The following is a 23,960-nucleotide window of genomic DNA, read 5'->3' on the forward strand; positions in this document are numbered from 1 at the left end:
TTCTGAAGGATCATGTGACACTGAAGACTGGAGGAATGATGCTGAAAATTCAGCTTTGCATCACAGGAATAAATTAGATTTTAATTTATATTCAAATAGACAAATTTTATTTTACATCATAATAATATTTCACAATATTAAATGTTTTCCTGTATTTTTTATTAAATAAATGCAGCCTTGATGAGCAGAAGAAACTCCTTTAAAAAACATAAAAAATCGTTTTGATCCCAAACATTTGAATGGTAGTGTACATACATACATATATATATATATGCATATTTAGCAATAAAATAAAAAATATATATTGTTTCTATAGATACAATAAACAACTTTAAATGAATAGTTTTATATTTTGTCATCAGTTTTAATTTGATTATGTTATTTGCGATGCTTCATGGGATTGTAGTTCTTCCCACATCAGAGCACTTAGGTACACATTCTTGCAACTTTTTCCTCAATTTTCATTTACTTTTTTGCTTCTAATCAATGTTTGTAATGTTGTGATGCTCCTTGTAGCTGGTTGATTTGGTTCATGGCTTATAGCGCTTTTTAAAAATGGGCACAATGAATGGGTAAAAAACACTTCTGGAACCAGCGCTGCTGAAAAAGTGGATGGGCATAATGCACTCTATAGTGGAAAGAAGGTGCTTTAGATAATCAAAATGTTCTTCACACTAAGAAAAAATGTTTCTTTTTAGAACTGATGACTGAAAGCTTCTTTGTGGAACCAAAAATGGTTCTTCCATTGCATCGCTGCAAAAACTCCCTTTCTGAACCTTTTTATAGTGCATTACAAGCTGATCAGGGAAGTTTCCAGGTTCCCTTTCAGTCTTAACAATTGAAGCTGTTAACGTCCGTCTACTGTCCAGCTGTGTTTCTGTGAGGCCGTGTGACTGTTATGGTCAGCACAGCTGTGTGATTATATCTAGCAGGTTAAAGCCCCCAAAATAATAATTACTGCTATGAAAAAAGAATCTCAGATAAATGATATCAGCACTAATTGACTCGCAAAGGAATGAAGCGTGCAGAAAGAGATGCTGCCAGTGAAAGTCGTCACATGTGGTGGAAGCGTTATTCACTTGAGACTGAACATGTCTTTTGCTTGCATAAAATAACCCAAAAGGTGACTTTGAGGCCGGTCTCATTTTCTAAGCCCGTCTGAGCGTGACAGTTTGTTATATTCACGAATCTGATAGCAGGCGAACATTTATCTGCAACAGACCGGCATGCAGTCTTCCCTCAAATAGCTCCCGTTTTAACGCTGATCTGCTTGTTTCTTCTATGTGGTTATTGCTTCCTAAGGACTAAGTGAGGAGGGGCATTGTCTGCGAGAAGTGTTGCATCAGCTTGTGTATTTGCACACAATAACATGAATTAAATCTATTTCTAAAGTTTCATTCAATTTCATTCTAAAGTCCCCCCCCCCAAAAAAAATACTTGGAGAGGATAACGGGCTCCAAGGCCCTCTCTGGGCCAAAACCGGGGACTGGAGCCCTCTCTGGGCTTAACTGGGGATCTGGAGCCCTTCCTGGGCTAAACTCGTGTACAGGAGCCCTCACTGGGCTAAACTCTGAAACAGGAGCCCTCCGTGGACGAAACTCAGGAACAGGAGCCCTCCGTGGGCTAAATTCGGGAACAGGAGCCCTCCGTGGGCTAAACTCGGGAACAGGAGCCCTCCGTGGGCTAAACTCGGGAACTGGGAAGCGCTTACGAGGAACTGGCACTGGAGGGCGCTCTGGAGGAGCAGGCACAGCAAGGCGCTTTCGAGGAGCAGGCATTGGAGTGAACTCAGGGGCTGGAGCTGACACTGGAGCGGGCTCTGGGGCTGGAGCCGACACTGGAGCGGACTCTGGGGATGGAGCCGACACTGGAGCGGGCTCTGGGGCTGGAGCCGACACTGGAGTGGGCTCTGGGGCCGGAGCCGACACTGGAGCGAGCCTAGGAACCAGAACCAACCGCCTTCTCCTCCTCAGATTCCCCTCTAGGCCTGGGGTGAAAGGTGCGGCTGGCGGGCTTGACAACAGCGCAACCGGCGGGCTTGTCTTCGGAGCGGCCGGCGGGCTTGACAACGGCGCGGCTGGTGAGCTTGTATTCGGAGCGGCCGGCAGGCTTGAGTGTGCTGCTGCCGGCGGGCTTGACAACTGCAAGTTCCATGCCGCGGGGGGAAAACAGGAAAACAAAACACTTTCAAAACCAAAAAACAAACACGGGGAGAAGGGGCGCCGCTTACTGTCTCTGGTCTGGTATTCTGTCACGTTGCACTAGTAGCACGTAGACGAACATTCAATAACAGACAAAGAAACTTAGAAATGGCCAGACTATAAATACACAGAACTGGATGAGGGGGAAGACGAGGAACACCTGGGATCAATAATCATAAAATAACATGGGAAACACCTGGGACTAGACAGCTGGGACTAAAGAACATAATCAGGACAGGAACAGGAAGGGAACCAAATAAGGGCATAGGAGCACGTGGGGAGCACAACACACAGAACATGTGACACATACATTGAAAGAATATTATTTGAGAAATTATTTGCATTAATTTGCTCAGTTGGTGTGTTTTGTGTGTATATAAGTAGATGACAAATGGACAGTGGCTGCAAACTTTGCCTAACCATTTGAACATCAAGATTAAAAGTTCAAATTTAAGAAAAAGTTTTTTATATTATAAATGATCAATTTTGTCAGATTTTCATTACTTTTAATCACCTTGTTTTTTGCCCTCCCTAGATCATTTTCAAGATCAACATCTATGTGTGGGAGAAATTAATGGTTAAATATACAAATATTTTAAAATGTACAAATATAAATTAACATGCATGCTCAATAATTGTAATATAATCCATAATATGCTATTTAAAACGATTTAAAACACTACACATTGAGACTGCTGGTATTCAGCCCTTTTGAAACACTATTTCCAGCAGAATAAGTGTAGATTTGTAATTTAGTAAGTATAGATTTGATTTAATTTATTTTATGCTCTCTCTTTCCTTTGGGTCAGTAAAATAATTTTAAATTAAATTATTATTATTATTATTTAGCAAGGATGCATTCAATTGATCAAACGTAACAGTAATGACATTTATAATATTACAAAAGATTTTTAATTCAAATACATGTAAAAAAAAAAATGTCCAAAAAAAATAAAATTAAGCAGCACAACTGTTTTCAGGATTGATAATAATCAGAAATGTTTCTTGAGCAGCAAATCAGCATATTAGAATGATTTCTGAAGGATCATGTGACAATGAAGACTGGAGTAATGATGCTGAAAATTCAGCTTTGATCACAGGAATAAATTACATTCTAAAATATATTCAAATAGAAAACAGATATTTTAAATTGTAATAATATTTCACAATATTACAGTTTTTACTGTATTTTTGATCCAATAAATGTAGTCTTGGTGAGCAAAAGAGGCTAAAACATGTTCAAAAACATTACAAAATCTTACCGTGGTGTATGTGAAGGACTGTCTCACTGCAGGTCTGAATAAATGAACGTGGAAGTAGTTTCACACAAACATTACAAGTTTAGTAGTAAGAGGTAAAACTCGTTTCATAACTTATAACTAGATATCATCTTTACTTTGCTTCCTGATTAGCAAAGTCTTCAAGGATCCCTGAGAGATTGCTCATTTGGAAAGGGATTTTGTGAATCGTTTCCCAGCACTCGCTAATTAGTGACCAAACAGTGTAGATGTATATTTCTATGGCAATAAGTAAATAAATAGCCAGTAATTGTTTACAGTGAGATAACACTATTTCAATTGCATTTCTACCCACATTCAGGCAGACTCTAAATTCAGCAGTACATGTCAAAGGATTCATCTGAAAGTGTTCAGTGAGCGTTCCTTTCACAGACAGACAGGACACTCTACTGTACTGGGGTAAAAGTGTGTTGCCCTGGAAACCGTTGTTAAGGAGCTGTATATAGGAGTGAGACCAGAAGTGTCACATTCATTCAAACTAATGAGCCCCCTCTGATTTTTGGAGGGAAAGTGGATTTCAAATGCAACTTCTGAAAAACAACAGTTGCTTAAAGTTACATAAAGAAATGTTTTGTTGAAACACTCTTCAGAACATGCACTCTTTAGATTTACATTTTGGTGTTGCAGTATATTTTTGTTAGTGGTGCAATAAATGCATAGCACATATTATGTAAAATTGTTCAATTTGAATGAGATTTAACTTTTTTTTTTGTTATTATTTTTCAGTATTTAATTAAAGTATTTTTTTGAAAGAAGTCTCTTCTTCTCACAAAGGCTGCATTTATTTTTATTAAAAAATAAGTGCAGCAATATTATTACAATTTCAAAAAACTATACATGTTAAAATGTATTTTATTGATGTGATCAAAGCTGAATTTTCAGCATAATTACTCCAGTCTTCAGTGTCACATGATCCTCCAGAAATCATTCAAATATGCTGATTTGCTGCTCAAGAAACATTTCTGATTATTATCAATGTTGAAAACAGTTGTGCTGCTTCATATTGTTGTGAAAACCACAATACTTTTTTCAGCATTCTTTGATGAATAGAAAGTTCAAGAACAGCATTTTTTAATAAAAATATTTTATGACATTATAACTTTACCGTCACTTTGAACAATTTAATGCATCCTTGCTAAGTAAAAGTATTCATTTGTTTAAAAAAATAAATAAATAAAAAATCTTGCTGACCCTAAGATGTACCAGTGATTTATTTATTTATTTATTTTTGCATTGAGCTCATTGCATTGCTTTATTCATAAATTATATTTTACATGTGATGCTGCCTTGCACAAAAAAAAAAGATATCTAAAAGGCAGCATAATGTCATAATGTATTATATTTTGGAACAAGCTTTGCATCTGGGACACACACATGATGGCTAAAATGCTGACTAAGTAGGCAGCGCACTGTGTTTTGGAGCAGAGCTTCTGTCTCTGTGTCTCTGAGGCTGCCATTCACCGCTCGCAGGAATTAATCTCTGTCTCCGACAGCTCGTGGTTTTTTTTGGCAAACGTAGAACAACACAAAATTAATGACATGGCTAATCCTACAGTCTGGCGTCCCGTCACCTTCTGAAGCAACAACAACATTAAGAATTCATAGCAAATTAAAGGTCATGGGCAAATTCAGCCGGTTACGTGGGTCAGTGCTTCCCCCCGCTGCTAATTTGTTCATGACCACAAAAGGACCCCCGACTCCATAGATGACGACTAGAAATAACCTTGTATTGTTATCTCTAATTAGAAATGTTTTGTTCTGCAATTACCTGAAATGGGACATGGCTGGTTGGGAGGTGAAAGTGGAGTAGACAGCATCAGATCAGACACAAATGCTCACACGTGCCAGAGAAAACACTGCTTGTCGTGTTGTGGTTAAACACAGAGTCACCGCAGCGCTTGCCAAAGCCCTCGACTCAGTCCAAACATTAACATCCTCAGTGGATTGTTAGTAAACTTGTGCAGAAGTCTCAAAATGCCATAAAGCTAATTGTTATTATATAATCATGTTTTTTTTTAGTTTTTTTTTTTAGGAGAAGTAATGTTGTTCCATTTAAATTCACAGTTTAAAATATGAGCTAATTTACAGCTAGAATTATTATTAAAAATATCATTACTATTATTGAATAGTATTTATTAATTTTTTTTAAATGCAATTATTTATTAAACATTAATTTCATGTTTTAAATGATTTATTATAATATAATTTTTTTATTAAAAGCTAGTTATAAATAATATATAAATAGATCATATTCATAAATGTAATGTAAACTGTAAATGTAGTTTACAGATAATTATTATTATAAATATAATACATTGTTATTATTAAATGTTATTTATTTTATTATCATTTTAAGGGTTATTATTTTTTAAACATTATTTATTAAATGTTTAAAATGATTTATTATAATAAAATGATTTATTTAAGCTAGTGTACAGTGAGTGTTATTAAATATTATTTAGTTTATTAGGATTTTTAAATGTTACCTATTAAACATTATTTATTAAATGTTTTTTTAAAAATGTATTAAAACTGTTTTTTTAATATTATTACTATTACTAAAAATGATTATTTAGTATTATTTATTTTATTATTTATTAAACATTGGTGTAAAGTTGTGACAGATATCATTCTTTTACAATTATAACTTTGTGTATTTTCTTTCCTTGCTGTAAAGTCCTGTTTACACCAAGAACAGTAACTATAACTATAATTGGATGCCACATTAATGAATGTGGGTATATGAGCTAGTTTACAGTGAGAGTTATTATTATTTAAAAAAAATATACATTTTTATATGTTTTTATTGTTGTCACGTTTGGTTCAAGGATGACGAAGGTAGACAAAGTAATTCAAAAGAAACTTAGTTTATTAGTCAAAGTGACTAGAGAAGAAACACAAACGCAAACACAAACAATACCGGTTAAAGGAACTAAACCGAGGGGCTTCAATAACACAGGAGCTGATGAGATAATTAACTGAACAGGTGGACAGAATGAGTAATCAAACTACTCATGAAGACAGAACCAAAACACAAAGAAAACATGATCAAAACAGAACAGAAGTGCTACAATTATATTGCTGCAATAAGTTGTTACAGTGATATTTTACTGTAATTACAGCATGATACATTGCCTCTCATACTGTATATGGTTTCTTTTATTTACATAACACATAAAAATGAGCATTCAGATTGATTTATGTAAGTATATGCAAGATGACATGTACTGTAAACCTTGAGTGACACTTTCTGAAAGTATAGTATGCCTATAAAAATGTTTTGTGCTGTGTTTTGTTTCAGGAGAGAGAAGGACTGTGGTGTCGTGCATGAGAATCGTTAACAAGACCATGACTCAATTCAACGACAGCTACTGTCAGGCGGAGAACAGACCCGCGCCTCAGATCCGCCACTGCAACATCCACACCTGCCAATACAGGTACCAGCGGCACCAGAGCTTCTCAGAACGAACTGTTTTACCTCATATCTGTGTGTGTAATGTATTTTAATGCCGTCAGCTGACAGAAAACTCAATAGGGAGTCAAACAAGATGGGTTTGGGATCAGAGCATGGCTTTGTAGAATATTCCCAACAAATCCAGGACAAAAAACTTCCAAACAAAATACACAACCTGTTCTGTTGCCGTCATCTCTGTACAGATGAAAGCCATGACAAATATTGATGCATGTTCTTCCTCAAGGATCATGCGTCAGACAGATGCTCTTTGACAGTTACTATAGCTATAACTATATACTATAGCTTTTCAAATGACATACGTTTGTCCGAGGAACATGAGCATTGTAACGTGTTTTCTCATTAAACCAAACACAAGAATAGACATCTCTGCTCAGTTTATTAGTCTTGAGCTTTTCTTTTGCAACTGAATCTTTAACAATGCATATGCTTATTGTTTTACCAATAATTCACATTTTGTTTTATCTTGCTAGCTTGTAGTGGTTTCACAATTTAGGAGCAATACGTAGAATTAGATTTATGCTATGTGATAAAATCAGTTTGCTCTAATTCCAAAAACTGTTTTTTCGTCTGTAGCTATTCAAGATGCAATATGTCTCACATTACATGCTTTAGAAGAGATAAGATACTGACATGAAGTTGTTGATTTGGAGCAGAAAGGCTGGTTCACTTGAGTGAACAGGAGACGCGCTTACAGAATTATAACTTCTTTCCCACATTTTTTCTTGCTCTAACAGTAAAGGCTTGTTCACACCAATAACAATAGTTATAATGATAACTATATTAAGGTCCACCAATTTAGTATTTAAATAATTTAAAAATACAAAAATAAGATCAAGCAATTTTTAGATCTTTTAAAGAAAATTTGAGGGGTGTTTGCTTGCTCAAAACTCATTACTGTGCATCCAGTTTTCTGGGGTGTTATCGTTAACTAATACTAAAAATATAAAAAAAATAGTTCATGACAAATAAAATATAAATTATAGATGACTTAAACTTTACAAACTTAAACTTTAAAAACTTAAATGAAAATTTGGAGTTTTGCCATGGCAACTAACTGAAATAGAATTTAAATAAAATAAAAGTACTAAAAAAGAAAAAAATGAAAAAAGCTAAAAAGAAATATAAAAAAACCCTATAAAACATGACAAAAACACGTAATAAAATTACTTAAATTTTAACATTAAAGGGGTCATATGACGTTGCTAAAAATAACATTATTTTGTGTATTTGGTGTAATGAAATGTGTTTATGCGGTTTAAGGTTAAAAAAAACATTATTTTCCACATACTGTACATTATTGTTTCTCCTCTATGCCCCGCCTTTCTGAAACGCGTCGATTTTTACAAAGCTCATCGGTCTGAAAGGTGAGGTGTGCTGTGATTGGCCAGCTATCCAGTGCGTTGTGATTGGCCGAATACCTCAAGCGTGTGAAGGAAATGTTACGCCCCTAACATACTGTGATGCCGTGTCCCGGCCGGAGCGACGAGACAAAAACATAAAACCCATTATAAACAAGGCTTTTGTTGCATCCAGTGGGGACATAATTACTGATTATTATGACTTGTACCGTCTTTTTACGCGTTGCGTTGCATCGCGCCGCATAAACATAAAACCATGTCTGCATTTGTGATCGAGACTGTCCTTGCAAAGTTGGAACTGCCCCACTTTATAGAAACAGACACCGTATTGTAGGCTACTCTCCCAGGAAAGAGTCCTCGTCCTCCGTAAAATGTGCAGCACACATCTGAATATTTGGGTTGAACTGTTCCGGAACAGTGTTGTAAATACAGCTTAACCACTGATTTCTAGTCATGTCCTCTTTTGGAAGACCAAACAAAGTAGTTTCGCTTTCACAACGAAACACACAGTGCCTTCACGACATGGCGGCGGCAGCAACAAAACTACAGCGAGAATAAAAGTTACGCCTTCTTTCTTTGCGTGAACATTTGGGCGGCGTTATGCAAATCTTCCCACATAGTGAGGTAGATATGTGGGGGCGTGTTAGAACGAGCCGTTTTAGGTAGGCGTGGTTGACTCTTAACTTTTATAACGAATATCTCTTTGGATTTGAGACTTTAGTCTTTGCAACTTTACAGATCTTCTTTATGCACCAAGAGTTTGTAACATTTTAAAGAGAAAGGAAAAATTTAAATCGCATCATATGACCCCTTTACAATGAAAACAGAAAATATCAAAATAAAAGCTTTTAAAAAAATTCAAAACATCAATAAATACTATATAATAACACTAAAATAACACTGGTTTTATAGGGTGTTGTTATGGTGTTCTCAGTCAATTAAGTCCAATTCCAAGTGGATATTCTGATCTCTGGATAAGGCCCAAGTACCTCCATCAATGTATGGATTTTTCCCGTTCCTTTTTATTACCAGATGTAAGTCTGATCACTTAGAAAAGTAATTGCACACCTCTATTTCTGTCTATAACTGCAAAATCGATTTTGGTGCTTGTAAGAATGAGATCTGAGTGTGGGACAGAACAGCTTTCTGTAGATTTTTTCGTGTTGTTTCTTCTCTGTCATCTTTCATCATGTTGTTTAAGCAGTTAATAAAGACGGGTCTATTTTTATTCTTAGTTTCATCTGTTGACATTTTCTGCACGTAAATCACAAGTTCATTTCAATGACCGCTTATGTGACAAAGATAATCATCTGCTACTTTCAAGTCAAACTGTAAACTGATGATTAAAGCATCCAGATTTCATGATGTTTCCTGACAAAATTATTTGTTAAATTGTAACATTATAGAAGTAAAAAAATAAAAGACGTTTGCAAACGCTGTCACAAATTGTTTCAGTGGAGATCCGTTCATTTTCAGACTTCAGATCTCTTTCACTAATGCACTGAATATTGACAGAACTGTTGTATGAGTGTCTTCTCTGCGTTTCTGCTTCTCTCAGGTGGGTCGCTGGCGACTGGGCGCAGTGCTCAGTAACCTGCGGTAGAGGCTTGCAGCAGAGGGAAGTTGGCTGTGTGTACCAGCTGCAAAATGGCACGTACATTCCCACCAGAGACCTGTACTGTCTGAGCTCCAAACCAGCCAGCGTACAGCACTGCGAGGGACGCCACTGCCTCACCGTCTGGGAGGCCTCCGAATGGTCCAAGGTTTGAGCTCAAGTCAGCAGGAATTATTAAAAGACAGCAGATTTTGTTAGAAGAGTTTGGTCTACTGTTTAGACATATTTTAAGCATTCTTGCTTTAAAAACAACATAGCACAAGAGAATTGAACAGTTTATAGACACTCAATACATTCAAAATACTTATCCAGAATTCATCTGATTGACCTGCTAACTTTTTTGACCAACTTTAACATGACTAACTTCTTGAAAACGCACAGAAGGTGTGTGTTCACGGTGTGTGTGTGTGTGTGTGTGTGTGTGTGTGTTCTCTACTCACTGCTGTGTGTGTGCACTTGGATGGATTAAATGCAGAGCACAAATTACGAGTATTGCACTTGGATGGGTTAAATGCAGATCACAAATTCTGAGTATGGGACGCCAGATATATATACTTTTACAACTTTGTCACCATGATAACATAAGCCGTGAACACTAAAACCCTAAAAACTTTTTTAAAAATGATGATTTAAACAGCTTTGAAGATCAAATAATAACACAATAATTAATGTAAGCATTTAATAAAATTATAAACTTCACATTTCTGCTTTTAAATCTGGCTCCATTCACTATCATTGTAAGCCTCACTTTAACCTTGATTTTTGCCTTTTTTTAAAGAAAAGGAAGGATGAGTTTAAATTATCTTTTCTGGTGATCGATATTATGCAACAAATTCTGTTGCAACCTCAGTTTTTGTGTTTGTTTGTTTTTAAAGAAAAGGATGGACAAGTTGAAATAATTTTTTTGTGATAATCAGTATTATAAATAAAATAAATACAAATAAAAATGCAGTCCTGGTGCCATTAGATGCTGAAAATACATTGCGACTTGGTGCAATGGTCAAATGCGTCCATCTAGTGCATCTTTACAGACTAATGATTAAAAAATAACAGAAATGTAAGAGCATGTTCTGTGTGAATTGTCCCTGACATTCACACAATAATGCTCCATTACATTTATTGAAAAGTGCAAAAATGGTTTGTTCAGAATTTGTCACATTTAAGAGCCGTTCACACAGAAAACATGAAATGCAGAGCAGTGGAATAAAAATAAAAAAAAGGTTGAACTATTTTTAGCTTGAAATGTTTTGAAAGCCAGTCTTAAAACTCATGTAACTCAAACAGCAGAGCATGGCGTTAGCGCTGCCAAGGTCATGACTTTGATTCCCAGGGAAAACAAGAAATGTGTATCTTGAATGCATCGTAAGTCACTTTGGATAAGAGCATCTGCCAGATGCATAAAAATGCAAATTTGTGCCATAAATGCTATCGAAATTCTGAATTCATCAGAGTTAAGGGCCGTTCACACAGAAAATGCAAGATGCAGGGCAGTGGAAAGGAAAAAAAGGTCTTAAAATTACATTTTTTAGAGCTGAACTTCTTTTAACACGAGCACAGTGGTCAAAAACATCCATTTAGCAACAGGTTTGAGTAGAAAAACAATGGAAAAGAATGCAAAAACACATTCTGTGTAAATGGCCTCTTATGATATTACATTCACATACTAACGCCCATGTTTACATCGGTTATAGAAGTTTTAATGGTACAGCAGCAGAAGGTAAAAAAATACCTCAAAATGTAAAAATAAATATATACTAAAATTACAGCATTTTCTGGTGCATGAAGCCTTACCTAACATAAGATGACGTGCCATAAAAAGTATACACTATAAAGATGTAGTTCCTTTTATGAGACACATCCTGTACTACTGGACCATGTGAGGGTCTGTGAGAGAGCGGATGTGTGCGCTTGTGCCTGTGGGGTTCGTCCTGGCCTATGGAGGGCACTGTGGTTGTTTTTGAGTCTCTAGGTGTCATTTCAGATTTTGATGTCGATGTTGTAAGCACTTCATTAGAGTAGGTTTAGTCAGCGGAGAGAAGTGAGACTCCACAGGAAGCCTGTTTTAATGACCAGCACTCTTGCTTATGTTTTTATTTATCTCCATCCTTCTTTGCACCCATTTGCTCACTTATTTTCCTTGTGTTATCCTCTGAATTCTCCCTGTCTTTGTCTGTCCCAGTGTTCCTCTGAATGTGGTCGCGGCAGCAGGAAGAGGACAGTGACCTGCACCAATCCTCAGGGTCTCTGTGATTCCGTGTCTCGTGCTGCAGAGGTGGAGACGTGTGAGGATCACTCCAAATGTTACGAGTGGAAGACCGGCGAATGGTCCAAGGTAGGGTGACCAAATAGTCAGAAGTCGATATATAGAAGTGAGTTTGGGGTCAGCAAGATTGTTTAAAAGAAATGCATACTTTTATTCAGCAAAGGGACATTAAATTGATCAAAACTGGCAGTAAAGACATGTATAATGTTACAAAAATTCCATTTCAAATAAATGCTGTTCTTCTGAACTTTCTATTCATCAAAGAATCCTGAAAAATAAAATGTATTACGGTTTCCCCAAAAATATGAAGCAGCACAACTGTTTTTTAACATTGATAATAATCATAAATGTTTCTTGAGAAGCAAATCAGCATATTAGAATGATTTCTGAAGGATCATGTGACACTGAAGACTGGAGTAATGATGCTGAAAATTAAAAATTAAATTAAAATTACATTTTAAAATATATTCACATAGAAAACAGTTATTTTAAATAGTAATAATATTTCACGATATTACTGTTTTTAATGAATTTTTGATCAAAGAAATGTAGTCTTGGTGAGAATAAGAAACTTATTTCAACCAAGACAACATAAAGCCGACCTAAAAAAAATAATATATATATATATACAGTGGTGTGAAAAAGTGTTGGCCCCCTTCCTGATTTTTTTTTTTTTTGCATGTTTGTCACACTTTAATGTTTCAGATCATCAAACAAATTTAAATATTAGTAAAAGATAACACAAGTGAACACAACATGCAGTTTTTAAATGAAGGTTTTTATTATTAAGGGAAAACTAAATCCACAGGAAGGGGGCCAACACTTTTTCACACCACTGTATATATATATTTTTATTTATATATTTTTAGGGAGTTTTGCAACTCAAATAATACACATTTTAACATAAATTAATGCAAAATTATATGCTTCACTATTCTGCTTTTAAATCCTCAACAAACTGGCCCCATTGACTTCCATTTAAAAGTGTGTCATTATAACCTGAAATTTTGCTTTTTTTTTTTTTTGTGGTAATCAACATTAAGCCACAAATGCTATCAATTGAGCTTAACTTAACTTAACGCAGCTGTGGTGCATCAGACTGCATCCTGAGTCAAATTAATGCAGACAGGCAAACATTAGGCCGGTGAGAGAGCGCTCTGCACGCGTCCACAGATCTTCAGCTGAATCAGAGTTTGTCACGCTGTCGCATGTGATGCATGTGGGCTGTCACCGGTTACCTTGCTGCCGCCCCGGTGGAGCTTGACCGCTGCGGCCCAGGGTCGCCTCACGCCTGTAAAGCTCCATCTGTCTGTTCCTCTGTTTCTCCTGAGGTTCGTGTTGCTCAGTAATGAGCTCTCGCCACCTCGGTGTGGACACGCCATTATCATAGTGCTGCTACTCATGGTTTAGTGTCTCAGGTGCACAGTCTGGAAGTTCTTGTTTTGGGAATATGGGCTTTTCATTAGTCGATGTTCATATCTCGAGTACAGGGTCATTTATAGCCAATATTACATGGCTTACACGACAAAATGTAGTTCCTGACTTGAATACTAAGGTTAATAGTTGGTCTCTATGGGTGAACAAGTGTGCTTTTTTAAGCATTGCTAGAATGTTGTTTTGACAAAGCAGAATCGGGACCAAATCTATTCATTTTATCAAAAAAAATATTGTACTCATATATGCAGTATTATAGCTTCAATCAGCAATTATTAGGGTCAAGCGCTGAAATGGCAGCATGTGCTTTGCTTTTGTTTGACTTTTATAGGTTTTGACCAATTGGAGGCTCAATGACACACACATTTTCAGTAAAGAGTACAAGATACAACATAACGACTACACCATCAGTTATCAAGTTATCAACGTTGTTTATCGGAGAATAGGAAATGAAAATCTAAATCTCTTTGGACATTTCTGTGAGGCTTTGGGTTCAGGTAAAGGAGAAATATCGAATAAACTTTCTAATTTCATTCAAAATGACAGACTAATACAGCAGAACTTTATATATATAATTTTATTAACTCCGCAATATTGATAAACAAGCTAATTTTAGATCATAGTATAATGAAGTTGACAATTTTATAAGTTTCTACAAACATTTCTGGCAAAAAACTCGACATGAAATCTAAATTGATCATATTTCTTTTTTTAATGCATTTTACAGGTCTTATTGTGAATGATTCATCTGTGCATTTGTTTTTATATGCATCTTTTACCTTTTAATCAAAATATAACTTCCTATGATATGCTCATTTGATGCCTATGATTTTTTTAAATATTTTTTTTTTTATGTTTTTGAAAGAAGTCTCTTCTGCTCACCAAGGCTGCATTTATTTGATCAAAAATGCAGTAAATTAGTAATATTGTAAAATATTATTACAATGTAAAATAAATGTTTTCTAATTGAATATATGTTAAAATGTAATTTATTCCGGTGATGCAAAGTTGAATTTTCAGCATCATTACTCCAGTCTTCAGTGTCACATGATCCTTCAGAAATCATTCTAATATGCTGATTTGCTGCTCGAGAAGCTTTTCTGATTATTACCAACATTGAAAACATTGTGCTGCTTCACTGTGACTTTTGTATAAGAATTCTTTAATGAATTGAAAGATCAATAGAAAAATAGAAATATTTTGTCTCTACTGTCATTTTTGATAAATTTTATGCATCTGCACTGCATAAAAGTATTAATTTTTTCCAGAAAATCCTTATTAACCCCAAAATGGTGGTGTATGTGAGGCCATGCTGCAGCCAATTGGCATTCAGTTCTGCCATTTTATCCAGTTTGCAGTGCTCACTTTTCACAATCAAATCAACAACTGGTGGATAAAATCAAGTCCCGCCCTCAACAGGCCATTTAAAGGCTTAGTTCACCCAGAAATTAAAATTAGCCCATAAATTACTCACCCTCAAGTCATCCTAGGTGTATATGTCTTTCTTCTTTCAGACGAATCCAGTCAGAGTTATATTAAAAATTGTCTTTGATCTTTCAAGCTCTATCATTGCAGTCAGCGGGTGTTGCAGTGCTTCAGTCCAAAAGAAGTGAAATAAAAAGCACCCATCCATAAAAAAAAATGTCTCACACGGCTCCGGGGGGTGAACAAAGGCCTCCTGTAGTGAATCGATGTGCTTTTGTAAGAAAAATATCCATATTCAAAACGTAATAATCCTTTTAATGTAGCTTGCGCCAACAGTTGTACACGGAAGCAGCTCCAGGCGGATGACGTATGAGGTCAGCGTTGCGCATGCACCGGTGAGTCTCGTGAAAACTAACGTTTGTTAACAGGAGCAAAGGAAGCAAAGTTTCCTTACTTTAGCAAAGGAAAAACAGTCTCCTCTTGGCTTATATCGTAATCCTCCGACATTCTTCTTTACAAGTCCTCTTTTGTACTTCTAATAAGTGACCGTTTTTTTGTTTTGATCTCTCCCATGCACTTCCGCGTTCTTCACTTCTGAGCGGTGCATTCGTAAAGCCGACTTCGTACGTCATCCGCCTGGAGCTGCTTCTGTGTACAACTGTTGGCGCAAGCTACATTAAAGTGATTATTACGCTTTGAATATGGATATTTTTCTTACAAAAACACATCGATTCGCTACAGGAGGCCTTTGTTCACACCCCAGAGCCGTGTGAGACACTTTTTTTTATTTTATGGATGGGTGCTTTTTATTTAACTTCTTTTGGACTGATGCATGCAACATCTGCTGAGTGCCATGAAACAGCTTGAAAGATCAAAGACAATTTTTAATATAACTCCGACTGGATTCGTCTGAAAGAAGAAAGTCATATACACCTAGGATGACTTGAGTAAATTATGCTAATTTTCATTTTTGGGTGAACTAACCCTTTAACTTAGAAATACGCCACAATAAGTTAAGTCAGTTGCAACTTCTGTTTCATGTCACCTAAAGTTTCGTCTCAGTTTTGTGGAGATGCATGCTCAGTGTGCTTTTTGTAGCAGTATTTCATTCACATTTATAGATGCCCTTCAAGACTCCTCGACTAATTAGAGCATCAGGATGTGTTGTAGGTTTGAGGTTTGTTTCCCTCTGAGCTTCATCTTACCGTCGCTCCCCATCAGCGGCCGCAGATGTTGAAGGCATTAGAGACAGAGGCTCAGCGAGACGTTTGAAGGTTGTGGATTATGTTTCTGACTGAGGTCTGCAGTCGGACCTCATGGTGGGACTGATCTTTAGTGAAGGTGTGAGTGTCTGATCTAAACTTCACGCCTTAGTTTGACATTAAATGTGTCTTTTGTGTTTTATCAATGCCTAGGAAAATACGGTAACATCATTGCATGGCCTGTTGTGGTTTACTGCTGGATTCTACACACATCCGGGGCCCTCAGTATTCACTCTACAAGCCTCTGCGACATTTGTTTGTGAAGTCGGCCGTGTCATTTTGGGGGCAAATGAGAGGAAAATAGATTCTCCCATTAGTGAGATGATGGTGCAGAAAGCATGTGATATTTCTGCATGTGTCATGCATTTCTGTAAAGAGCAGATGTTCCCTCTGTAGACCTGCTTCTTTTCATTTCAGTGATCTGCAGAAAAGACGAGCTACTGTCACACCAGAAACTGGAAAGCAGTCAGTGTGCATTTACTGCATTCTACTGCACAGGCATTTTAACTGTAGTAGTTCTGCAGTTTATTACCATGGCAGCCGTATAGTGACCTCACTGTACACAGGAAGTGACTGTCTGTGTCTGTATTACAGTAATCTCTCTTATATTTGTCAGATGACAGAGATTTACAGGTATGGATGTTTAGAGTGCTACGTAGTTCCTGGTGCTATTTTAGTACTGTTTATGTATCATATTATTTATTAATATTTTGTTATCATTTTAATATAATTCGCTTTTATTTAAATATCATTTTAATCTGGTATATACTTTTGTTTTTTATTTCTATTTAGCTTTCATTTATTTTAACTTAACTAGTATTTCAACTTAAATTTATTTGGTTTCAATTAGTTTCCAAGGCAACATTTCAAATTTTTCATTTGTTATTTAAGTTTTAAGTAGCGTTTATTTATGTTTTCAGCTATTATTTTAGTCTGAGTAATTTTGTTATGTGCCTTTGTCATTTTAATTTGTTTATATATATATATATATATATATATACTTTAGTTTTCATTTATTTTTATTTCAGTTTTAGTTTTAATAATTTTAATACTACAACTTAAATTTTGTTTCAATTGGTTCGCCAAGGCAACATTTCTATTTTTTTATTTACGTTTTTCATTTAAGTTCTTCATGTGATATTTATATTTTATTTCAGCTGTATTGCAAAGAAAACAATTTATACTAGTTTTCGTTGTTTTAATTACTGCAGTATGAATAAATAATGCAGTTGCATTTTTTTTTTTTTTTCTACTATTTACTGATTCATTAACTTTTTATATTGTATAAAGAAAGTTCACAATAGCACATCATAATAGTATCTCACCTTCATAATTAAGGATCAGTGCTACTTAAATAATTTTGCATGTTTATTGCTACATTTATCATGGGAGGCTTGAAGACATTCATTACACTTTTAACACTATTATACTGACAAAGATTAAATAAGATTAGTTAAGAGCCAAATTCCCAACTAAATATGAAACTAATTGCCATAACAGAGACTTCAGATTATTTAGACACAATTTGTTGACTTAGTCTGCATTGATTTCACAATACAGTTCAGTCTGAACACAGTATTTTATTGTAACAAATCTTGTGAAATCCATCCTGGCATTTTTTTACTTTAATGAACCCTGGCAGAATATTACAGCCGGTGGATTTACACTGATTAACACATGAGTATGAACTGGCGCGGCTTGTGTGAAATTCCTCCACTGAATAGAAATAGCCTATTTAGCTGAGGAGAATCAGGCTCTTTTTCTGTGTTTTGGCTGCTGGCTGTGGATAAATGTCATCCCTTTTCAATTATGTGGATCACATTGTGTGTTTTGGCACAAAACGACATATTACATATTTTATTTGTGAATGGGATAAGAGATTGTAACCGGCTAGGATCTGTCTGTGTTTGGAGTGCTCTTCTCTTGTGTTAATATTAGTGCATTTTGTGTCTCCATCATGTCAGCCACTAATGGGCATCCAGATAATATAATTCAAGGAACATGAAATCACGAAAATGTTATTTCAAAGGTGAAAAATATTTTCATAATCTTTCATTTAAATGTAAGAACCTCTGAAATGACTTCTCTTGCCCATCGTGACCTACGCCATGCAAGCTATTGGTTAGCATTAAAAAGACAGTTCAGCCAAAAATGAGCATCCTGTCATGATTTACTCACATTTTTCTTCTACAAAATACAAAACAACATTGGACCCCATTGACTTTGTGTCCACTGTAAAAAATTATTTAAAAAATATATATATAAATTTTCCAAAATAAAGATTATTGATGATTTGCAAGAAAATACTGTCTACTTCAAAATTTCATGTTTAATTCAATTTGTTCATTTGTAATTGTTGTGAAATTTACTAGCAATTTCTAAGTAAATCCTGCACCAGATTTTTGACAGCGTGTACAACAACAACATTCAGACATTTTGTGCTTTTTTGTTGTCTGCAAAAAAAGTTATTTTAGTATTTACTGTTTTCATTTTTGATTTATTTAATTTTTTTATTTCAAATTTTTATTACCCTTAACTTGAACTTATTTTATTTCATTAGTTGCCATGGCAACATTTCTAATTTATATGTATGTTTTTTACAGTTTTAAATTATTCTTTCTAGTTTTAATTCAATTAATAAAAGCATTTTTTAATTGTTTGATTTAATGTTAGTTAGCAAAATTAATAACAATAACAACTTTTTTCAAGTTAATCTCATTTTTAACTTTTTATTAGCTTTAGTTTAATCTTTAATAGTTTTAGTTAACAGTAACAACACAAAGTCATACAGGTTTGGAACGACATGAGAGTGAATAAATGATAAAAAAAACTATCCCATCAAAACTAAACAGGCCACTTTAATATTAGCCAAAATCCAAATAGCCATTTAGTCATTGTTCTAGGCCAGTGTTTCCCAACCGGGGTGCCGTGTAAAAAAAATAATTTTTTAATATTTTTAAATTGCTAAAATGTTCAAAAAACCATCTATTATATAATATCCATTTCTGATGTCGCCGATAATTAGAGATGCACCGAAATTTCGGGTGCCGAAAATGAGTTCACCGCTCAGGTTTCACTTTCACATGGTGTGAAGCTCTGCTTATTATCCCGCTCTATGCGTGTGTGCTCCGCTCAGTCGCTCCACTCGTATACCGTTCATGCGAATCGGAACAGCAAAGTCCACTCAAAAATCAAGCTGACAGGAATCATCGATGTAATTCAGTATCGTTTCTGTCTGCAATAGCCCTAACTGTGTTGTAACATGGCGTGGTATATGAGCAACTCTGGTAACGCTGCCCTCTCATTCATTGATCTGCTAACCGCTATGTTATGCTCGTGTGTTCTTCAAATGATCACATCGAAGTTAGAAATTCAAATATTGTGACAAAATAAATTTTGTAGGGTGCCACAAGTTTGTTAAAATTTCCAAAGGGTGCCGCGACTAAAAAAAGGTTGGGAAACACTGTTCTAGACTAACTACTGTTGTGGTAATGCAGCATTTCTAAAATAATTTCAGTAGTTTCCACAGTAATTTTAAAATGCTGTTTTATGTTAACATGAAGAAGGACTCTTTCGGGAGTTTCTGTATTGCTCTTCATCTGTAAGGGTGTTCTCCTTTCACACACCAGACGTTAAAGAGCTTTGTCATATTTATTAGCTCAAATCAAACATGGTCTGAGGGAGCCATAGAATGTGATTCAGAGCCGCCTTTGATCAGCAGATTAGATGTTTTTATGTTGAAGCATGCTTAGATGTGTTTTTTAGGTTGAAGCTCTTCTCATTCACAGTGCATGTGGTGTTGAGAACAGCGAGTTGTTGTGAAATCACTCCACTCACACTTTCCCTGACTGCAGTTATTTACTAGACTCTAGCGACAGGCAGCGCTGAGATCAATGCTAACCTGCCACGCTGATTTCATTTTCAATAGCCTGTCATCCCTTGTAAATGTAAAATACTGTGCGCCGTTGAAAGGCGTTTAGGTTCCTCGGAGGCAGGGAAGTATATTGGTTTCATGCACCTTTTGCCACTTCGCAAAGCAATTTTCGTTTGTTTCGTCTGCAGCCATGGCAGCCAACAGCTCCGTTTCTCCAGCCCGGGGGTCTGCGACAAATACTGTTTGATCTCACACTAATTTCTGTGAAGAAATGAAACTGTTCCTAAAAGTGAACCAAATGGCAAATTACACTGCTCTTCAAAAGTTTGGGTTCTTGAAGATTTATAGGATACACTTTACTATAAGGTTCCATTTGTTAGCTTCTATTCATCAAAGAATCTTGAAAAAATATCACTGTCACAAAAATCATGATTTTCACAAGAAATATGAAGCAGCACGACTGTTTTCAGCATTGTTGATAACAATAAATGTTTCAAAGCAGCGTATTAGAATGATTCCTAAAGGATCATGTGACACTGAAGACTGGAGTAATGATGCTGAAAATTAAGCTTTGCTTCACAGGAATAAATTACGTTTTAGTATATATTCACATAGAAGGCACTTATTTTAAATTATAATAATATTTCACAATTTTATTGTTTTTACTGTATTTGTGATTAAACAGATGCAGCCTTGGTGAGCGTAAGAGACTTTCAAAAATCTAAAAAAATCGTACCAACCTCAAACTTGTGAATGCAAAATGTTTATATATAATGTAGGAATGTGTATATTAAAAAAAAATATATATAGAAAAGTATATAATTATAGAAATGCATTACTATGGAACTATAAGCGTGTTAAAATGCAACACTCGATATATAATAATGAATATATTTAATCCCCTGATCTAGACTGTTTTGACTGCATCGCACTAAGGATTATTGATGTCATCTGTGTCATAATCAGGTCAATGTATTTTGTGTTTTTCATTTCATCATGCTGTCTGCTCCCAGCTCTCCTCAGCCAGTAATGAAATAACTGAATTTGTTCCTGCCCTGTCGAACTATAAGTCTATTAAAATGTATAAGATTGTCACAGAGATACGCTGATTTCATTTCGCCGGAGTGTTATTGGAGAAATAAAGCTTCCTTTGGGTCTTAAATGCGTGACGATGGCGGCGATACGCTGACATTATGACTCCTGCTCGTCTCACAGGAAGCAGAACGACACATTATTCAAGAACCGTTTCCTCCTGCTGTCTTCCTCTGGAAATCTAATTCAGTCGGTTTGCCGTGAGCAGATTCACTTCAATTTGAATATGCTCTTATCAATTCATATTTTGTACTGTTTCATAACTTCAGTTGTTTTCAGTTGCCTTGTAATGTCTTGTAATGTTTCATTTATAATCTCTACTAAACAACGAGTAATTTGGATGCAGTTGCAGTTTATTGATGATATGGAGGCCTGTGTCTGAATCTTTATATACTGTCCAGTGTGTGGCTTGCTTGAAAACAACATAATTATAAACTCCTTATGAGCAGAAATGTCAAGCGGAAGACGTTTGAGAGTTGTTGAGCTCTTACAGCACACAATGTAAAGTAGGCCAGGCTTATGAATCATTATTGTTTCTGAACAGAAAAGAGAAAACTGCGCTGCTCATTAGGGGACCATGAAAGCTCACTGACTGTAATACAAACACTAGCACAGGCTCAAAGACAGAGACTCCGCTGGCCCTTCGACTCCATGCATAAAATGTTAATGTTGTTTCGTTTTGCTGGTTTATGTAGCTGCAGCTGTTGTCATATTTAGTTATTTTTTGTAATGTTGAAAGTCTTTTCATTTCATATTATTAGAATAATTTTTTTTTAATTTATTCTAAAATTATGTTTGCCATCAATTGTTGAGTTTTGTCACATTGTAAGCAGAGGGAATGGCCAACTCTTGCAATAATGTATGGAAGAAATGATAACACTCATTATAATAGTCCCGTTTTTACATTTAAAATTGCCAATCGCCTCTGTTTGCTATTGAATATACATGTGCATTAGCTTGACCAGCCTGAAAAAATATGTTTATGGCATGATTTGAGCTAAAGAATCAATCAATTATGATTTTTTGCAATTCTTAACGGTCACCTCCCATTTTTTAAAATAGGTGCACTATCCAAACGTAAATTGTTGTAATTTATGAACACTTTGGAATACAGACATAAGGTTGGTCTCTTTTTAAAGAAGATTATCGCAAAAGTGGAATGTTTTCAACAAATTAAAGTATCAAAAAGTTATGGTAGTTTCAATTTACTGTAAATAAAATGCACTATATTAATTTTATTTTATATATATATAATATTTGACATAACATGTTTTACTCTAAAATTGGTATAAAATTAAAGCCTTATGTCTAAATAAGTTATGTTCCAAATTTGAAGTTGATATGAAAAAAATTGAGGTTCCTTTGAGATTTTATTTAGGGCGTTATACCACAAACAGCCACCGGGTGCCATCCAAACTCCATTGAATTTTTTTAATGCATTTTTCTGTCACAAATGTCTACATTTCTCTGTCAATATTATTTATCTCAAAATCCTGAGACTCAGACCTTTCCAATTATATGTTTTTTGTCAAGATTATAAAAAGGTTTGATTCTAAAAGAAAACTCCTTATGAGCAGAAATGTCAAGCGGAAGACGTTTGAGAGTTGTTGAGCTCTTACAGCACACAATGTAAAGTAGGCCAGGCTTATGAATCATTATTGTTTCTGAACAGAAAAGAGAAAACTGCGCTGCTCATTAGGGGACCATGAAAGCTCACTGACTGTAATACAAACACTAGCACAGGCTCAAAGACAGAGACTCCGCTGGCCCTTCGACTCCATGCATAAAATGTTAATGTTGTTTCGTTTTGCTGGTTTATGTAGCTGCAGCTGTTGTCATATTTAGTTATTTTTTGTAATGTTGAAAGTCTTTTCATTTCATATTATTAGAATAATTTTTTTTTAATTTATTCTAAAATTATGTTTGCCATCAATTGTTGAGTTTTGTCACATTGTAAGCAGAGGGAATGGCCAACTCTTGCAATAATGTATGGAAGAAATGATAACACTCATTATAATAGTCCCGTTTTTACATTTAAAATTGCCAATCGCCTCTGTTTGCTATTGAATATACATGTGCATTAGCTTGACCAGCCTGAAAAAATATGTTTATGGCATGATTTGAGCTAAAGAATCAATCAATTATGATTTTTTGCAATTCTTAACGGTCACCTCCCATTTTTTAAAATAGGTGCACTATCCAAACGTAAATTGTTGTAATTTATGAACACTTTGGAATACAGACATAAGGTTGGTCTCTTTTTAAAGAAGATTATCGCAAAAGTGGAATGTTTTCAACAAATTAAAGTATCAAAAAGTTATGGTAGTTTCAATTTACTGTAAATAAAATGCACTATATTAATTTTATTTTATATATATATAATATTTGACATAACATGTTTTACTCTAAAATTGGTATAAAATTAAAGCCTTATGTCTAAATAAGTTATGTTCCAAATTTGAAGTTGATATGAAAAAAATGTAGGTTTCTTTGAGATTTTATTTAGGGCGTTATACCACAAACAGCCACCGGGTGCCATCAAAACTCCATTTAATTTTTTTTGATGCATTTTTCTGTCAAAAATGTCTAGATTTCTCTGTCAATATTACTTTTATCACAAAATAACAAATATGGAATCCTGAGACTCAGACCTTTCCAATGAT

At 35.2% G+C, this 23,960-nt stretch overlaps 1 protein-coding gene across 3 annotated transcripts in view; it reads left to right on the plus strand.

Annotated features, from left to right (window-relative positions):
- LOC107662259 (A disintegrin and metalloproteinase with thrombospondin motifs 17-like) overlaps nucleotides 1-23,960 on the plus strand; it is a 131,473-nt gene that overhangs the window by 102,694 nt on the left and 4,819 nt on the right. For all 3 annotated transcript variants that reach the window (XM_016452209.1, XM_016452210.1, XM_016452211.1), the window contains 3 exons: nucleotides 6,801-6,936; nucleotides 9,891-10,095; nucleotides 12,127-12,279. In XM_016452209.1, coding sequence (XP_016307695.1) covers nucleotides 6,801-6,936; nucleotides 9,891-10,095; nucleotides 12,127-12,279 — 494 coding nt within the window. The remainder of the gene's footprint in view (nucleotides 1-6,800; nucleotides 6,937-9,890; nucleotides 10,096-12,126; nucleotides 12,280-23,960) is intronic.

This window comes from Sinocyclocheilus anshuiensis, unplaced genomic scaffold, assembly GCF_001515605.1.
Source record: "Sinocyclocheilus anshuiensis isolate Anshui unplaced genomic scaffold, SAMN03320099.WGS_v1.1 scaffold579, whole genome shotgun sequence".
NCBI lineage: Eukaryota > Metazoa > Chordata > Actinopteri > Cypriniformes > Cyprinidae > Sinocyclocheilus > Sinocyclocheilus anshuiensis.